This window comes from Anolis sagrei, chromosome 6, assembly GCF_037176765.1.
Source record: "Anolis sagrei isolate rAnoSag1 chromosome 6, rAnoSag1.mat, whole genome shotgun sequence".
NCBI lineage: Eukaryota > Metazoa > Chordata > Lepidosauria > Squamata > Dactyloidae > Anolis > Anolis sagrei.
The window spans coordinates 133,900,536-133,919,169 of NC_090026.1; the positions used below are offsets into that span (position 1 = coordinate 133,900,536).

At 52.4% G+C, this 18,634-nt stretch overlaps 1 protein-coding gene across 1 annotated transcript in view; it reads left to right on the forward strand.

Moving 5' to 3' along the window:
* Nucleotides 1-1,456: 1,456 nt before the first annotated feature.
* Nucleotides 1,457-18,634, forward strand: part of AGAP3 (ArfGAP with GTPase domain, ankyrin repeat and PH domain 3) — a 67,847-nt gene continuing 50,669 nt past the window's right edge. The window contains exon 1 of the mRNA XM_067470590.1: nucleotides 1,457-2,008. Coding sequence (XP_067326691.1) covers nucleotides 1,615-2,008 — 394 coding nt within the window. The 5' untranslated portion in view covers nucleotides 1,457-1,614. The remainder of the gene's footprint in view (nucleotides 2,009-18,634) is intronic.

Below are 18,634 nucleotides of genomic sequence, written 5' to 3' on the forward strand. Positions count from 1 at the left end.
ATTGGTTGGGGGGGGGGCGCCAAAATACTGTTTGCTTACCACTGAAAATTACCTAGGGCTGCCTCTGTGTGGGCGCCATGGGGTGCCGGTTTGTCAGCCGCCCTGAGTCCCTCTGCGGAGGTTGAGAAAGGACGGGAGAGAAAAGCCCCAAATAAATACATAAATAAATAAATTCTCATTTGGGGTGATGGAAGGGGATCCTTTTGACCTTTGCAGACGATGCAAAACTGGGAGGGATTGGGAGCGAAGGCTGGGAGACGTTGCTGAACTGGGAAGCCGGGCTGGGATGAATGGAGCGCAGCGAAACAGCGTGCCTTGAGGCAGGGGCGGTTCAACCCTTATGCAAAGTAAGCCTTTGCAGTAGAGTTGATTTTGCCCAGGGGTGCTCTTGGGGGAAAACAGACCTTGACATTTGGGAGTTGTAGTTACTGGGATGTATAGTTCACCGACAATCAAAGAGCATTCCGAACTCCAGCAATGATGGAATTGAACCAAATATGGCACACAGAACTCCAACGAAGAACAGAAAATATATATATCAGTGGATTCTTGTGGGTTTTTTCGGGCTATAGAGCCATGTTCTAGAGGCATTTCTCCTGACGTTTCGCCTGCATCTATGGCAAGCATCCTCAGAGGTTGTGAGGTCTGATTGGTTGGGGGGGGGGGGCATCAAAAGCCTGTTTGCTTACCATTGAAAATTATCTAGGGCCGCCTCTGCCTTGAGGCCACAAGAACCGGATGTAATAGAAGGGCAGGGCGGGTATAACGGACTCCCCCCCCCCCCCAGATCCATCACGATCTTGCTGGCTTGCCCCCCCCCCCCCCAATAAGCACCACCTTATTACATGTAATTGTTGGGACCGTTCTCCCTCCGCCTGCGGTGAATGGGAGGCTGCCTTGCTCAGTTTTCCCGAGAGAAAGGGGTCGGGAAGCGACGGGAGGGATGGGGCCTCTCCGCAGTAGGGGGGTCGCGCAGGGGGCGTGGCTTGCCACCCTGGCCCCTCCCTCCTCCTCCCCTCCGCCCCCTGCGCGCCTTACGTAACCGCGGGGAAGAGGAGGGGGGGCGCTATCCTCGGAAAGGGCAGCGTGGGCGGGGCCAGGCGAGCAACCCCCTCCTTCCCTCCCTCTTTTCCTCCCTCCCTCCTTCCTTCTTCCTTGGGGGCGGGGGTCCGAGCTGCTACTGCTGCTGCTGCTGCCCTTCCTTCCCTTTCCATCTTGCCTGGTTGCCTGTTTGCCTGCCTTTCTGTCTTCCTTTCTGTCTTTCTTTCCGGGGGCGGCTCTTTGCGGCCGGCGGGAGTGACGCGGGGTGAGGAGGGGGGGGGGGAGTGAAGAAGGAGGAGGAGGAGGAGAGGAGGGGGAGGAGGAGGAGGGGAGGGGGCTTCTGCTGCTGCTGATTGCGCGACGCTGCTGCTGCTGCCCCTGCTTCTTCGTCTTCGTCCAGGAGAAGAGGAGGGGGAGGAAGAGGAGGGGGCGGGCGTCAAAGGCGAAGGGACGGAGTGGGGCGGGGGCGGCCATGCTGCCCGGCGGCGCGGGGGGGCCCTGAGCGCGCGCCCGGCCTTCCCCCCCGCCATCCCGCGCTGGTTCTCCACCTCCTCCCCCCGCCCGGCGGGCGCCATGAACTTCTCCTCCTCCTCCTCGGGGGGGGGCGGCGGGGGCGGGGGCGGGGGGCTCTGCGCCTCCTCCTCCTCCTCCTCCCCGCAGGGGGGCCTCTCCGCGCCGGGGGGGCCCTCCTCCTGCTCGGCCTCCTCCTCCTCCCCCGGGGGTGGGGGTGGGGGCGTGGGGGTGCCCCTCCCGGCCCCCGCGCCGCCCCCCGGGCAGGGCTCGTCCTCGTCGTCCTCGTCGGGGCCCCCGCCGCCCTTCGGCCTCTCCAACTCGGCCGCCATCCGGGCCGAGATCGGCCGCTTCGAGTCCGTCCACCCCAACATCTACGCCATCTACGACCTGGTCGAGCGCGTCGAGGACCTCGCCCTCCAGGCCCAGATCCGCGAGCACGTCATCGCCATCGAGGGTCAGTCTAACGCCAGGGGGGGGGGGTGCATTGGGGAGGGAGAGGGGCGGGGGGGGGGTGCCGCAGAACAAAATGGAGCGCCTTCCTCTCAAGGGGGGGGGGGGCTCAGTCCCCGCGCCGCAGCATCAGCCCCTCCCTCCACTGAAAAGAGCGCCAATGGGGGGGGGGACACGTGTTTCATGGGGGGAGAGTCTGATCCAAATGCATGCCGGGGAAAGGGAGCTGCGGTGCGACCCCCAGCATCCCCCCTTCCTTCCTTCCCTTCCTTCCTTCCTCAGCATTAATGGCTCCAGGAGGAAGGAAGGCAGTCCAGGCCTTGCCCCCCCCCCCCGCCTCGTTCTGCTGCCTTGAGAAAGTGGGGGGGGGGGCATGGCTGCCAATGCGGGGCCGGGGAGGGGGCTCCAGTCTCCCTTGGCTTCCTTGGCTGCAGAGTCGGGTCAGGCTTCCTTCCCCAGCATTCATGGCTCCAGGAGGAAGGAAGGCAGTCCAAGCCTTGCCCCCCCCCCCTCCCTACTGTCTTGAGAAAGGGGGGGGGGGGCAGGGCTGCCAACGCGGGGCCAAGGAGGAAGTGGGGAGGGGGCGCACTCTCCCTCGGCTGCAGTCGGGTCACAGTCGGAAAGAGAGCGGGGGGGGGGGGGGCTGGCCTTCTTGCGCCTCTCTTGGCTGGACAATGCACCCTAGCCCCCCCCCCTCCCCGCCTCGTTGTCCCCCCCCCCCCAATGCTCTCTCTGCAGCCCCTTCCCAGCCCTGGCCTCCCTCTCAGGGCCGAGCCTGTACCCCCAAAAGGCGGATCTGTCCAGGCCTGAAAAGGAGAAGGATTGCAGTGGGGGGGGGGGGAGGGGGTGGTGTCTCCTGGGGGGGGGGAAGTGGGGTCCACTTCAGGCCTGGCTGCAAACAAAGGGCCAGAGAGGCTCCTGAGGGCCGGCAAGATGTTGGGGTTCGCCTCATGTCCAGCTGTGTGGGAAGACAAGGATGCCAACAAAGCCACCCTTAGATATGTATATATACATCTACATCTATCTATCTATCTATCTATCTATCTATCTATCTATACACATAGATAGATAGATAGATAGATAGATAGATAGATAGATAGAGTTGCCTTGCTGGCATCCTTGGTCTTCCCACACCGCTGGACACAGGGTGAACCCCAACATATTGCCCGTATGTATTTGTATGTATATATATGTGTCTCAAAACAGAGAAGATAGATAAATCTGTCTCAACATGAAGCCAAAATGGTCCTTTGCAGACCACCTTTCCACCCCCCACCCCCACTCCAAGGATGCAAGGCCAAGCAATGGGGTTGGGGGTCTGGGCAATCTGGGTTCAAGGCTTCCAGGGGGGGGGGAAGGCCACACCTGGCTTGGAAGCGTTGTTGTTGCTGCTGCTTTTCTGCATTTATTGGGGGGGGGGGTCTGCTCCTCATTCTTGGATGTGCGGGGGGTGGGTGCACTGGCAGTGTTTGTGACCTTCATGGCTGCTGGGGGGGGGGGGCGGTTTATGGAGAGTCCTGGGGAGGGGCATGGGGTGCATACAAGTCCTGTGTGTGTGTGAATGGGGTGGGCGTAGGGGGTCTGCTTCATGTGCTGCCCCCTCCCCGCGCATCCAAACAGTGCCAAGGGTGTCAAGGAGAACAGGCCTCTCTCTGGGCGTTTGCCCCTTGCGGTGGGCTCCTTGCCCAGCTAGTCCCTCAGTCCTGGGGAGGGGGCACCTTCCTTCCTTCCCTGCCAGGCCGGGGGGGGGGGGGGGGGGGTTGAGGGAGGGCCCTCCTTTTGGCCAAAGCCCCACTCTTGATTTCCCAGGAGCCCCTGCTTCCTGCTTCCTCCAAATTTGGGGGTCCTCTGGCTTCTGCCTGTTGGTTTCCAGGCAACGGGAGAGAGGCTGCATTTCCAAGGCTTTCCTTTCAAAACAGGAAGAAGAAGGGGGGGGGGCTGTGAGGAGGGCCACCTTCTTTCTCTCCTTCCTTCCTTCCTCCCTTCCTTCCTTCCTTCCTTCCTTCCTTGGGGGCGGTCCTTGGAGGCCAGGGGTCAGCCCTGATGGCGCACAACTCCTTTCCTGCCCAGCTGCTGCTAATCCATCCAAGATGGCTGATTGCAAAGAGGGGGGGGGGTCAGGAAGGGCTGCCCCTTCCTCCCTCTCTCCCCCCCTCCCTCCTCTGCAGGCCTGGCCCTGGGTCACTCACTAAGGGGAGGGGGGTTCCATCCATGCCCCAATGCAGCTCCCCTTTCAGGCTGTGGAGAATAGCATGGGTTTAGGTAGGGGGCAAAGCCTTGACCTTTGGCTGGGAGGGGGCCCAAAGCCCATATTGCCCCACAATGGACGCTACACCCTTGCCAGAAGGCCCCCTCCCTCAGGACTGCAGCATTGGGCCACTTTTGGACACTCCACATTGGCTGGCCTCAGTGACCCTTGAATGGCCAGGTGGAGTGGGCAGCCACAGGGTCATTCTCCGACCGCTGAAGCCCCCTCCCCTTGCACAATCTCCTCTCCTTCCAATGGGCTCCCCAAAAGGTTCAGGCAACTGAGGAATGGGAAATGGAGGGGGGGGGGCAGGCCTGGAAAAGAGGCAGAGCAAACAAAGGGGTGGAGTCTTGGGTTGCAGATGGACGCAGGCCACTTGTGCAGCCTGAAAAGGGGGGGGGGGGTGCAAAAGGCATGTTTACATCAGACTTGGGCAAACCCAAGCCCTCCCTCCAGGTGTTTTGGACTCCAAATCCCACCATAAGTAGCTGAGGGGAGAAAGGAAGGGGAAGGGGCTATTAGAAATAGTGAGAGATGGAGTCCAAAACACCTGGAGGGTGGGTCCAAGTTGGCCCATGCCTGATGTAAACATACCTTTTGCACCCAAAACACGCCTTTTGCAGCAGATTTCTCTCTCCCACAAGGCCACTTCCTTCTCCTGAGCCAGGCCCATAGCCAGGATTTGGATTCGAGGGGGTAGGGGGGCTGAGTTTGGTTCGGGGAGGGGCTGAGTTTGAGTGAAAGAGGGTCTAGCCTAGCAAACCTTTCGTATTGTTACCCCAATACCCCCCATGCATATGGGATATATTGAGTATGGTGATCAGATCATGATACAAATAAACATAACAGTTTAAATAATGTACCAGTGAGGCCTTTTCGCAGACCACCATGAGAATTACGGGGGGAGGGGGCTGAAGCCCCTCAAGCCCCCCCCCCCCCCCCCCCCGGCTACATGCCTGCCCTGAGCAGACTCACAAGTGGAGTGTAATGGGCAGATCTAAAGACAACCTGGCAAAATGGCACTGCCTAAAAGAATCCTCCACCTTGTGTGACTGTGGGGCAGAACAGACATCTCCGCACCTGTATGCTTGTCCACTATGCCCTGCCTCGTGTTCAGAGGAAGGATTGTTGGATTGTTGGAAGGCCCCCTCCCTCAGGACTGCAGTGCTGTTGCTGTTGCCCGTTTTTGGTCAAAAGACATTAAGCCACTTGTGCTCCTTCTATTTTTATCAGTTTTATACTAATTTATGCAACTAGGATGGCTTCAAACTACAGGATTCCACCTGAACATTAGGAAGAACTTCCTGACTATGAGAGCCGTTCATCAGTGGAACTCTCTGCTCTGGAGTGTGGTGGAGGCTCCTCCTTTGGAGGCTTGGAAGCAGAGGCTGGATGGCCATCTGTCTAGGCGTGCTTTGAATGCGATTGTTCTGCTTCTTGGCAGAATGGGGTTGGATTGGATGGCCCATGAGGTCTTTTCCAACTCTAGGATTCTATGAAATTCCAGCCAATTTACCAGCTGTTAGGATTTCTGGGACTTGAAAGCCAAAACATCTGGAGATACACAAGCTGAGAACCACTGGTCTAGGTCAAGGCAATATGGAGTCAAGGCTTGCAACAATGATACACATGCTTTCCCCAGAGAATTAGAGATAAGAAGTGGAGAAGCAGGTGTGTGAGAAATGATGTTATGGGAGGGATTTGGGCTTTTAAAAGGGGGCTCTGCTAGTACAATCCTTGTGAGAACAATGCTGCATTCAGGTGAAGAACTCTCGGTTTATAGGGCCTATATTCATGGAATTCACGTATTCAAGTTTTGAGATGTTCTTGACTCTAGTTCTTGTGGGGCATAGAGATAAGGAGTGGAAAAGCAGGTGTGTGGGAAATGATGTTATGGGAGGGATTCAGGCTTTTGAATGCGATTTTCCCACTTCTGCGCAGAATGGGGTTGGACTGGATGGCCCATCAGGTCTCTTACAACTCTAGGATTCTATGAAATTCTAGCCAATTTACCAGCTGTTAGGATTTCTGGGACTTGAATGCCAAAACATCTGGAGATACACAGGCTGAGAACCACTGATCTAGGTGAAGGCAATATGGAGTTGCAGAGACAAGGCTTGCAACAACGATAGACACACTTTCCCCAGAGAATTAGAGATAAGGAGTGGAAAAGCAAGTGTGTGAGAAATGATGTTATGGGAGGGATTCAGGCTTTTAAAAGTGGGCTCTGCTAGAACAGTGCTGCATTCAGATGAAGACCTCTCGGTTTATAGGGCCTATGTTCATGGAATTCATGTATTCAGGTTTCTAAGATGTTCTTGTGGGACATAGAGATAAGGAGTGGAAAAGCAGGTGTGTGAGAAATGATGTTATGGGAGGGATTCAGGCTTTTGAATGCGATTTTCCCGCTTCTGGGCAGAATGGGGTTGGACTGGATGGCCCATGAGGTCTCTTCCAACTCTATGATTCTATGAAATTCCAGCCAAATTACCAGCTGTTAGGATTTCTGGGACTTGAAGGCCAAAACATCTGGAGATACACAGGCTGAGAACCACTGGTCTAGGTCAAGGCAATATGGAGTTGCAGAGACAAGGCTTGCAACAACGATAGACATGCTTTCCCCAGAGAATTAGAGATAAGGAGTGGAAAAGCAGGTGTGAGAGAAATGATGTTATGGGAGGGATTCAGGCTTTTAAAAGTGGGCTCTGCTAGTACAATCCTTGTGAGAACAATGCTGCATTCAGGTGAAGAACTCTCGGTTTATAGGGCCTATGTTCATGGAATTCACGTATTCCTAGAAGGTTCATAGAGAGAGATATGTTTGGATAGATAAGCTGGGCCAGAACCATTTAGGGCTTTTATAGGCCAAAGCCAGCACTTTGAATTGTGCCTGGTAGCAAACTGGCAGCCATTGGAGCTGGTGCCAGAGTGAAGTAGTATCCTCCTTGAGCGCAGCACCCATTAGTAACCTGGCTGCCGCACGCTGGACCATTTGAAGCTTCCGAACAGTCTTCAAAGGCAACCCCACGTAGAGCACATTGCAGTAGTCTATACGGGATGTAACCAGAGCGTGGACCACCGTGGTATTTGGTCCACGAACAGAATTTGCCAACCAGTGCAGCCAGACTAGTTGGCAAATTCTGGGAGTCACAATCCCAAAACATGGCTTTTTCAAGTTCAGATAAATATGAATTCCCAGCCAATTTACGAGCTGATAGGATTTCTGGGAATTGAAGGCCAAAACATTTGGAGATACACAGGCTGACAACCACTGGTCTAGGTCAAGGCAATATGGAGTTGCAGAGACAAGGCTTGCAACAACGATAGACACGCTTTCCCCAGAGAATTAGAGATAAGGAGTGAAAAAGCAAGTGTGTGAGAAATGATGTTATGGGAGGGATTCAGGCTTTTGAATGCGATTTTCCCACATTCTAGATGATGGGCCACCAGGTCTCTTCCATCTCAAGGATTCTATGCTTGTGCAATGCTTTGGATATGAAATGAATCACCAGGTCTCTTCCAACTCAAGGATTCGAGGATTCTATGCTTATGCAATGCTTTGGATATGGAATGAATAAGCTTCCTTCCCTTGGGGTGGGGGTCTGACCCCAAAGGCTTCTGCTCCTGGAATTGAGATGTATGGAAGCCCAGCAATGCACTTGCTGGGGTGTTGTGAGTTTTTGGGGCTGTGTGGCTATGGTCCTGAAGCATTTTCTCCTGACGTGCCCTGGCTGCCCGGTTGGCAGGGAAGCATGCTGTATCCTTCATGCAAACAATAAAACCTTGAGATAACAAAACGGTAACCCAATTAAAACGCTAGAGCAAATACTGGAGCTGAAGATCTTGCCAGCTCAGACCCAGACCCATTATGGCTTCCAAATTGGGGGGGTGGTGAAGGCTCCCCCTTTACAGAGGACCGTTGCTCCATGGAAAGAGCCGAGGAGCAGGGTCTCTCTGACGACCCTCTGGGTCGTCAGAGAGACCCTGCTCCTCGGCTCTTTCCATGGAGCAACGACCCTCTGTAAAGGGGGAGCCTTAACCCCCCCCCCCCCAATTTGTGTGAGTTGTGTGGCCTTTGTGTGAGTTGGCTCTTCTTGCTGGGACAGGCATTGGACCCCAGATCTGCCCCCCCCCCCAAAGCAGGCATGAGCAAGAGGGGGACATGACGACAGTCATCTCTAAGGCAGCATCGTTGGGTCACAGTCAGGCACTCTGCACTGCCACAGAGGCCACATGCTCCTTGCAAGCACAGATTGGTCCAAGGACGGGGTCAGGCCTGCTTCCTGGATGGTCAGCCTACTTTTGAGAAGCGATGGTGCCCCAAACTGAACCAGTGACCCCTTTGCAGCTGAGGTCAGGGGAGGAAGACCCTCTTGGGTTCTCCTGATGCCTCTGAGGATTGCTTTGCCTTTTTGTTGCTGCTGCGTCATGCCCTTGGCTTGTGTTTAGCTTGCGATCCACTTCCAGGTTTGGTGACTCTGGAGGAAGGTTTTAGAGCAGTGGTTCTCAACCTTGCTAATGCCGCGACCCCTTAATGCCGTTCCATATGTTGTGATGACCCCCAACCATAATATTGTTTTCGTTGCGACTTGATATCTGTCATTTTAGTCCTGTTATAAATCGTCATGTAAATATCCGATATGCAGGATGTATTTTCATTTACTGGACTAAATTGAGCACCAATACCCAATATGGCTCTGCTAGTACACTCCTTGTGAGAACAATGCTGCATTCAGGTGAAGACCTCTCGGTTTATAGGGCCTATGTTCATGGAATTCACGTATTCAAGTTTCTAAGATGGCACAAAAAACTCCCATGACCAACAGAAAACACTGGAAGGGTTTTGTGGGCATTGACCTTGAGTTTGGGAGTTGTAGTTCACCTGTATTCAGCGAGCACTGTGGATTCATGCCGTGATGGATCTGGACCAGACTTGGCACGAATACCCAGTATGACCAAATGTGAACACTGGTAGAGTCTGGAGAAAACAGACCTTGACATTTGGCAGTTGTAGTTGTTGGGATTTATAGTTCACCTACAATCAAAGAGCATTCTTAACTCGACCAACAATAGAATTGGGTCAAACTTCCCACACAGAATCCCAATGACCACCAGAAAATACTATGTTTTCTGATGGTCTTTGGCGACCCCTTTGACACTCCCTCGTGACCCCCTCAGGGGTCCCGACGCCCAGGTTGAGATACAGTTTTAGAGCCATTGACAGGTGACTCTGGCCCAAGGAGAACTGGAATGCCCCCTGTTTCCTGGCTGAAGGGAAGGGCTGCTGGCATTGCGACTGCCCATCGCTGGCTTGACCCAGGCGGGGCTTGGCTGTTCATCCAGGCAGCCCTTCCTAACCCTGGTTGCCGCCCTGCCATGGCCTCAGGCAGCTCTCTCGCCCAGGTGGGTGGCTTTGTGTTATGCCTGGAGCTGGGGAGGGCAGGGGGGGGGGACGTTGGCAGGGCAGCTCTCTTGCCCAGACAGGTGGCTTTGCGCTGTGCCTGGAGCTGGAGAGGGCTGTGGGGGGGGGGGCATTGGCAGGGCAGCACGCAAAAGGCAGACAGGGTTAGAACCTGTGTGTCCCCTTTAAAAATGGCTGCCAATTGCCCCCCCTGCCCCTCCCCATGCTATGAGTCCAGCTCCCAGTAGCCATTGGTAATGCAATATGCGGGGGGGGGGGGAGGCTGGAGCACTGTTTTGGCAGGCCTCCCCCCTCCCAAAATGCCACCCTCCACCCCGCTTTCCCTTCAAAAGCCAGCCTGCCAGAAGGGTCTTCCTTCCAGCGCCCACCTCTCCCTGCCCTGGACTCCCCAGGACCACCCACCCCTCAAAATGGAAGGGGCCTGGCCTGTCCCACTCACAGAAAGCATTTGGGGCTCATGCTGGTGGTGGTGGTGGTGGGGGGGGGAGCGTGCTGTGTTAGATGGCCATGTCGGAAGCAGCCTTTGCATGGGGGGGGGGGGCTGGGGATGGAAGGAAAGAGGGAGGGAGGGACAGATGGTGCCTTTGCCGTCCTCAGGAAGGCGGTGGCAGCACCAGAAGCAGCGTGGGAAGGCAGGAAGCGCAGGGAAAGAGGCAGGCAGCAAGGCGCATGCATGCGGGGGGGGGGGGCTGCAATGGGAGGCTGGCTTGAGGCTGTGCCATGGCCCCTCCAAGAGTAGACCTCTCTCCCTATAGACATTGCTAAGGGGTGGAGGCTTTGCCTTCTGGTTCATGGGGAGGAGTGGGACTTGGCTGCCCACCCAGGGTCGGGGGTGGGGCTTGTTGACTTGAGAGACACTGATGGCATCCTGGGGGGGGGGGTCCTTCAGTGCCTTTTGTGGCCCCCAGGGCTCCATCCTTGCCATTCCCCTCAATTGCCCATGGCAGGGTCTTGTACAGAAGGGACCACCGGGCAATGCTGCATTGAGTCACTTTGTGGAGAGAAAAAGCAGGGCATTAATAATAATAATAATAATAATAATAATAATAATAATAATAACTTTACTCTTATATCCCGCTACCATGTCCCCAAAGGGACTCAGAGACGCTTACAAATGGGACAAGATGTCCAAAAGACATAAAAGCAAAAACAATCCAGAAAACAAAACATATTTATTTATTTCCTATGTTTATACCCCGCTCTCCTCTCCCCCCCCCCCCCAAAGGGGGACTCAGGGCGGCCTAACAAAAGCATCACACGATGCTAGCATCATAAAAACAACCACAGTACAATCAAAATATTAAAAATATTGAAACAACCAATTAAAAGAATTAATCAAGACACATCCATTAAAATCGAAATCCAAAAAAACAGTCCGGGTCAATTCATTGCCCTAAGTCAGGGGTCCCCAAACTATGGCCTGCGGGTCACTTCTGGCCCACCAAGGGCACTTATCCGGCCTGCGGAGGAGGAGCCCCCCCACACACACACAGTGCCCCTCCCTTGGCTGGCTCGTGCTATCCGTCAGGGCAGCTGCTCCGCGTGGCCTACTCGTGCGTGAAGCACCTTGCGAGGTGCTTTATGTGTGAGTAGGCCGCACGGGGCTGCTCCTCCCTTGGCAGGCTCACGCTATCCTTCAGGCCCGATGGGCAGTGTGAGCCAGCCAAGGGCAGCTGCTCCACGTAGCCTACTCACACGTAAAGCACCTCGCAAGGTGCTTTACGCGCGAGTAGGCTGCGCGGGGCTGCTCCTCCCTTGGCAGGCTCACTCTGCCCATCGGGCCCGATGGGCAGCGTGAGCCAGCCAAGGGAGGCTGCCCCGGCGCTCCATGCAGTCATGCCGGCCACATGACCTTGGAGGTGTCTATTGACAACGCCGGCTCTTCGACTTAGAAATGCAGATGAGCCTCACACCCCAGAGTCAGACATGACTGGACTTAATGTCAGGGGACAACCTTTAACTAGGAAAATTGTGGAAGATCCAGGGTGGGAGAAAGAACTCTTGTCTGTTGGAGGTAGGTATGAATGTTTCAATTGGCCACCTTGATGACCATTTCATAGCCTGACAGTTTTTAGGGAGAGGTTATTAGCTAGCCCTGATTGTTTCTTGTCTGGAGTTCCCCTGTGTTTGAGTGTTGTTCTTAATTGACAGTTATAATTTTAGTGTTTTTTAAATACTGGTAGCCAGATTTTGTTCAGACTAGAAATAGGAAGATTTCCCATTCCCTGCTCCTGGAATTACTGCCTAAAGAGGGCTAGAAAGAACCCCCCCCCCCCCAGGGCCCTTCCACACAGCAAAATAAGAGATCTGCAATGTGCATAGGGATTTTTTAATTGATTTTTTAAAAAAGAAACTATAGTCCAGCCCTCCAATGGTCTGAGGGACAGTGAACTGGCCCCCAGTTTAAAAGGTTTGAGGACCTCTGCCCTAAGTTGAGGACCCCTGCCCTTCTTGATCTTCTTCTTCCACTTGCTGCTCACTGATCCAATGCTTTGTCCCATCACCAGGTCTTGATTTTCCTTCTAGAAGGCAAGAGGGAGGCGGCCAATCTGATATCTCTAGGGTTGGCGTGCCATAGGCGGGGGGCCACTGTGGAAAAGGCCCTGTCTCTCGTCCCCATCAACCGGGTTTACGATAGGGGTGGGATCGAGAGCAGGGCCTCTCCTGAAGATCTTAAACTTTGTGATTGTCCGTATCAGGAGATACGTTGAGACAGGTAGTCTGGGCCAGAACCATTTAGGGCTTTAAAGGTTAAAACCAGCACTTTGAATTGTGCTCGGAAGCTGATCGGTAGCTAATGGAGTTGGCTCTGAGGCAACTCAGAGCAGCATACACAATCGGCACAATTCAGTGCCATAAAAATACATACATTGATAAGCAAAAAGAACCATTCTAGTGCAATTAGACATAAGACAGTGCATAATAACAACATTAAAAGCTAAAAACTATATCCTCTCATTCAAGTCCTTATCCGTTCCATCGTCTTGGGCCGTACAGGGAACATACAACTAAGGAGTTGTATGTTCCCTGTACGTCATGCCGGTGAGCAACCTGGCTGCCCACCATTGGACAAGTTGAATCTTCTGAACAGTCTTCAAAGGCATCCCCACATAGAGTGCATTGCAGTAGTCTATTCGGGATGTAACAGGAGCATGGACCACCATGGCCAGATCAGACTTCTCAAGGAACGGGTGCAGCTGGCGCACAAGTTTTAATTGTGCAAAAGCTCTCCCGACTACCGCCGAGACCTGGGGTTCCAGGCTCAGTGATGAGTCCATATTAAAATAGTTAAAGGTAAAGGTTTCCCCTTGACATTAAGTCCAGTTGTGTCCAACTCTGGAGGGTGGTGCTCATCTCTATTTCTAAGCCAAAGAGCCGGTGTTGTCCATAGACACCTCCAAGGTCATGTGGCCATTGGCATGACTGCATGGAGCACTGTTTCCTTCCCACAGGTGCGGTACCTATTGACCTACTCACATTTGTAGTTTTCGAACTGCTAGGTTGGCAGGAGCTGGGCCTAACAGCAGGAGCTCACGCCACTCCCTGGATTTGAACCGCTGGCCTTTTGGTCAGCACGTTCAGCAGCTCAGTGGTTTTACTTGCTGTGCCACTGGGGACTCCATATATTAAAATAGGGGCATCATGAAATACAACAGCCAAGATAAACAGACTAGACATGACGGAATAGCACAGATGACATTGGAGCTCCATCAGAGCAGGTTCCACAAAAACAATGACCAAGATTGTATTGTCGAAGGCTTTCATGGCCGGAATCACTGGGTTGTTGTAGGTTTTTTCAGGCTATATGGCCATGGTCTAGAGGCATTTTCTCCTGATGTTTTACCTGCAAGATTTCTAGCATGAGCAAGCTAGGAAAGGACTAGGCCAGGGAAAGTGCAAATAGCATACGACAGGGTTGGGGAAGTGGATGAAGTGCAGAAGAGAGTACTAATGGGAATGATAATAACACTCCCTTGCCGCTCCACCTCCTGCGTTGCAGCCCCTTCCCCTCCCGAGACTCTGCTGGGGCTGTCCCATGACCTAGGTTGGCAGGAGCTGGGACTAGCAGCAGGAGCTCACCCCACCCCCCGGATTTGAACCGCCAGCCTTTTGGTCAGCAAGTTCAGCAGCTCAGCAATTTAACTTGCTGTGCCACTGGGGGCTCCACATATTAAAATAGGAGCATCATGAAATACAACACCCAGTACAACCTGGGCATTTCAGGAGAGGGAGCAGCCCCAGTGTTTCGAGAAGGGCTGTGGTTTCCTGGGTGGTTTCAGGGTGTCTCCGTGTCACGGCCGCCCTCTTTGCATGTGGCCCAGGAGGAGGAAGAGAGGAAGGAAGCCTGTGGCCGTGGCAGGAAGCCCTTGGGCTCTGTGGGTGCCCCCCCCCCCAGCACCCATTGTGGCCTGCGGTTCCTCCTTTGAGCGGCTGTGCCCTCACCCTCCTTTGCTCTCGAGGAGGACACAGCAAGGCCCTGTAATAATAATAATAATAATAATAATAATAATAATAATAATAATAATGCTTTATTTATACCCCACTAACATCTCCCCAAGAAGGGACTCGGTGCAGCTTACATGAGACCAAGCCCAAATACAACAATACAAGCAATAACAATAACAATACATGCATTTAAAAATAAATCACATAGACAATAACATAAGCATTGACAATAAATAGTACAGAACGCTTTAAAATCTATGGCTGGGCCAAATGTAATTAAAATGTAAAATGATGCTGGTCATGGACGAGATAAAAAGTGGGCGTAGTGGAGACATACGAACAGACCTAAATCAATATAATAATAATAATAATAATAATAATAATAATAACACTTTATTTGTACCCCGCTACCATCTCCCCAAAGGAATCGGTGCGGCTTACATGAGGCCGAGCCTAAATACAACAATACAAACAATAATAACAACAATACAAGCAATTAAAAAATAAAACATGGACAATACAATAATACAACATTAACAATAAGACCACACGATTAAAAACTATGGGAACTATGGGATATAAAGTGCTTTAGAGGACAAAGTGCTGAGGATTCATTATCATGGAATCCAAGAGTTGGAAGAGACCTTCTGGGCCATCCAGTCCAACCTCATTCTGCCAAGAAGCAGGAATATTGCATTCAAATCATCCCCTGACAGATGGACAGATCATGAAATACAACACCCAATACAACCCGGGCAACCTGGAACAACCATGTTTTCAGGCTCCTCCTGATTGCCAATGTTGGGGGGTGCCTGATATCGTTAGGGAGTGAGTTCCAGAGTCGGGGGGCCACCACCGAGAAGGCCGTCTCTCGTCCCCACCAATTGTGCCTGTGATGCAGGTGGGAGCGTGAGCAGGGCCTCTCCAGATGAACGGAGGGATTGTGTGGGTTCATACACAGAGATGCGGTCACGCAGGTAGGCAGGTCCCAAACCGTTCATTGCTTTGTAGGTAAGCACCTGCACCTTGAATTGGGACCGGAAAATGAATGGCAGCCAGTGGAGCTCCTTGAACAGGAGGGATGACCGCTCCCTGAAAGGAGCCCCAGTTAACAACCTGGCCACTGCCCGTTGTACCAATTGGAATTTCCGGGCCATTTTCAAGGGCAGCCCCACGTAGAGTGTGTTACAGTAGTCCAATCTGGAGGTGACCAAGGCATGGACCACCCCGGCCAGATCAGCCTTCACGAGGTACGGTCCCAGTTGGCGCATGAGTCTTAGTTGTGCAAAGGCCCTCCCGGCCAACGCCTGAGCCTCAAGCATCAGTGATGAGTCCAGGAGGACTCCCAAACTGCGGACCTGCGACTTCAGGGGGAGTGCAACCACGTCCAACACATACCCCGATCCGGTTTGCAATTGACCAGGAGGACCTCTGTCTTGTCAGGATTGATCTTCACCTTGTTCCTCCTCATCCAGATAGACACAGCGGCCAGGCACTCGTCCAGCACCCGAGGGGTTTCCTTGGAGTTAGGTGGAAAAGAGTAGTAGAGTTGTAGAGCCTATGGGAGCCATGGGGCTCCATCCTCCTCCTCCTCCTCCCTCTTTGGGGCCTTGGAGGCACATGCGCCCCTCTCTCTCCCTCCCTTGCAACCAAATCAATGGGCGTCCGGAGGGTGACATCATTAGGAAATCAGCAGGAAGAGGAAACACTACCTGAGCCAGGTATGGGCAAACTTGGGCCCTCCCTCCAGGTGTTTTGGACTCCCAATTCCCACCATTCCTAACAGCCTCAATAGCAATATTCCTTTCCGCTTAAGTGGCTTGAGGCTGTTAGGAATGCTGGGAGTTGAAGTCCAAAACACCTGGAGGGAGTGCCGACGTGTACCCATGCCTGGCCTAGAAGAACATCCGAAGGCAGGTCTTGGGTTGGGAAAAAGCACAAGACCCTCTCCCCAGGTTGACTAAGTGCCGCCTCTTTGCACTTTCCTCGAATACGGTCACTAAGTCAGGCTCTGTTTTTGGAAAACACCCGGAGGGCCGAAGTTTGCCCATGCCCAACGGTTCTGGCCCAGCTTACCTGTCCGAACGCATCTCCCTTTATGAACCAGATCGTCCAGGGAGGCTTTGCTCTCACTCCCACCGGTGTCACAAACACATTTGGCAGGGACGAGAGACAGGGCCTTCTCAGTGGTAGCCCCTCGGCTATGGAATGTCCTTCTTAGGGATATTAGATTGGAAAAGAGTCAAGACCTGGCTGTTTGAGCAAGCGTTTGACAATGCAGTGTAACATAGGAATGTGGAATGATTGGTTGATGATTTTGGACTATGTTTTTAATTAAGAGATACTTATGATTTATGTTTTTAATTGAGATATTATATTATATGTCAATGTTTTAAAATGTTTTACGCTGTTGTCGGCATTGAATTGTTGCCTTTGTTAACCGCCCTGAGTCACCTGCGGGCTGAGAGGGACGGTATATAAATGTAAATAAATGAATCAATAAATGCCTGATCTAAGCCCTCCCGACAGGTGGCCATCCAGCCTCTGTTTAGAAGCCTTTTTCTGCTATGGTTTTCTTTGGGGGGGGGGGGGGCTCAAACAACTGGCTACTGGATTAGGGGCTGAATGTGTGGGGGTCCTTTCTCCCCCTCTTCTCCCTTTTTGTTTTCTTCTGCTCTGGAGACTATGCTGCCCTACGTCCCAGGATCAGATCCCAGATCATCTGTTTAGACCAGATTATCTGGCAGTGGGGACTCATATAATCCAGTTCAAAGCAGATACCCTGGGATAGGATCCTGGGATGTAAGGACAGTGTAGGAAGGAGCCTAGGATACAACGTAGCAATGGATTCAAATGGCAGGAAAAGAGCCTAGGACACAATGTGGCAATTTGATTTCATTGTGTCATTTTGCAGTGTTTATTTTATTTTGTTACTTGATGTATTTTGTTGTGATGCAATTTTTCTGTTGTTTGTGTCTAACTTGTAACCAAACTTAGCTCGATATGCCCAAATATGAACACAGATGGAGTTTTGGGGAAATCAACCTTGGCATTTGGGAGTTGTAGTTAGTGGGATTTATAGTTCACCTACAATTGGAAAGTATGCTGAACCCCACCCCTGGTGGGCCATCATCCAGTCCAACCCCATTCTGCCAAGAAGCAGGAATATTGCATTCAAATCACCCCTGACAGATGGCCATCCAGCCTCTGCTTCAAAGCTTCCAAAGAAGGAGCCTCCACCACACTCTCTCCGGGGCAGAGAGTTCCACTGCTGAACGGCCCTCACAGTCAGGAAGTTCTTCCTCGTGTTCAGATGGAATCTCCTCTCTTGTAGTTTGAAGCCATTGTTTCGTGTCCTACTCTCCAAGGAAGCAGAAAACAAGCTTGCACCCTCCTCCTCCCTGTGGCTTCCTCTCACATATTTATACATGGCTATCATATCTCCTCTCAGCCTTCTCTTCTTCAGGCTAAACATGCCCAACTCCTTAAGCCGCTCCTCATAGGACTTGTTCTTCAGACCCTTGATCTGCTCCCTCCTCCCTGTGGCTTCCTCTCACATATTTATACATGGCTATCATCATATCTCCTCTTCTCTTCTTCAGGCTAAACATGCCCAGCTCCTTAAGCCGCTCCTCATAGGGCTTGTTCTCCAGACCCTGGATCATTTTAGTCGCCCTCCTCTGGACACATTCCAACTTGTCAATATCTCTCTTTAATTGTGGACACAATATTCCAGGTGTGGTCTAACCAAAGTGAAATAGAGGGGTAGCATTACTTCCCTAGATCAAGGTGGTCAGTTGAAACATTCCCACCTCGCTCCAGCAGACAAGAGTCCTTTGTCCCACCCTGGTCCTTCCACAGATATACAAACCCTTTTTCCTATTTCCAACAGACCTCACTACCTCTGAGGATGCTTACCATAGATGCAGGCGAAACATCAGGAGAAAATGCCTCTAGAATATGGCCATATAGCCTGAAAAAACCTACAACAACCCAGATTCCAGCCCAGCTTACCTGTCTGAACGGATCCCCTCCTATGAACTATCTCAGAATTTAATATCATCCAGGGAGGCTCTTGGTCCCGCCTCCTTCGCAGGTGTGTCTGGTGGGGACAAGAGACAGGACCTTCCTTCTCAGTGGTGGCCCCTTGGTTATGGAACTCCCTCCCCAGTGATATCAGATGAGCCCCCTCCCTCAGAGTAAGGCTTTTGGAAAATAGTGTAGTGCGCTATTTTTTATGTGGAATGTGTGCAAATTGCCTACAGAATGGATTTAGAGACTCTGACCTTGGATGGCGTGTTTAACATTGGAATGTATTTTAATTGTGTTTAATATGTATTAAATTTAATCCAATTTATTTTTAATTAACATTGTACATTTTAAGGCAGTGTTGGAGGTGCCACATATGCCCGCCTTGGGGTCGAGAAAGGCGGGATATAAATAAGGCAAATAAGTAAATAATCTCCTTCTCTGGAGGAATTTAAGCAGAGGCTGGTTGGCTACAGTCGGGGGGG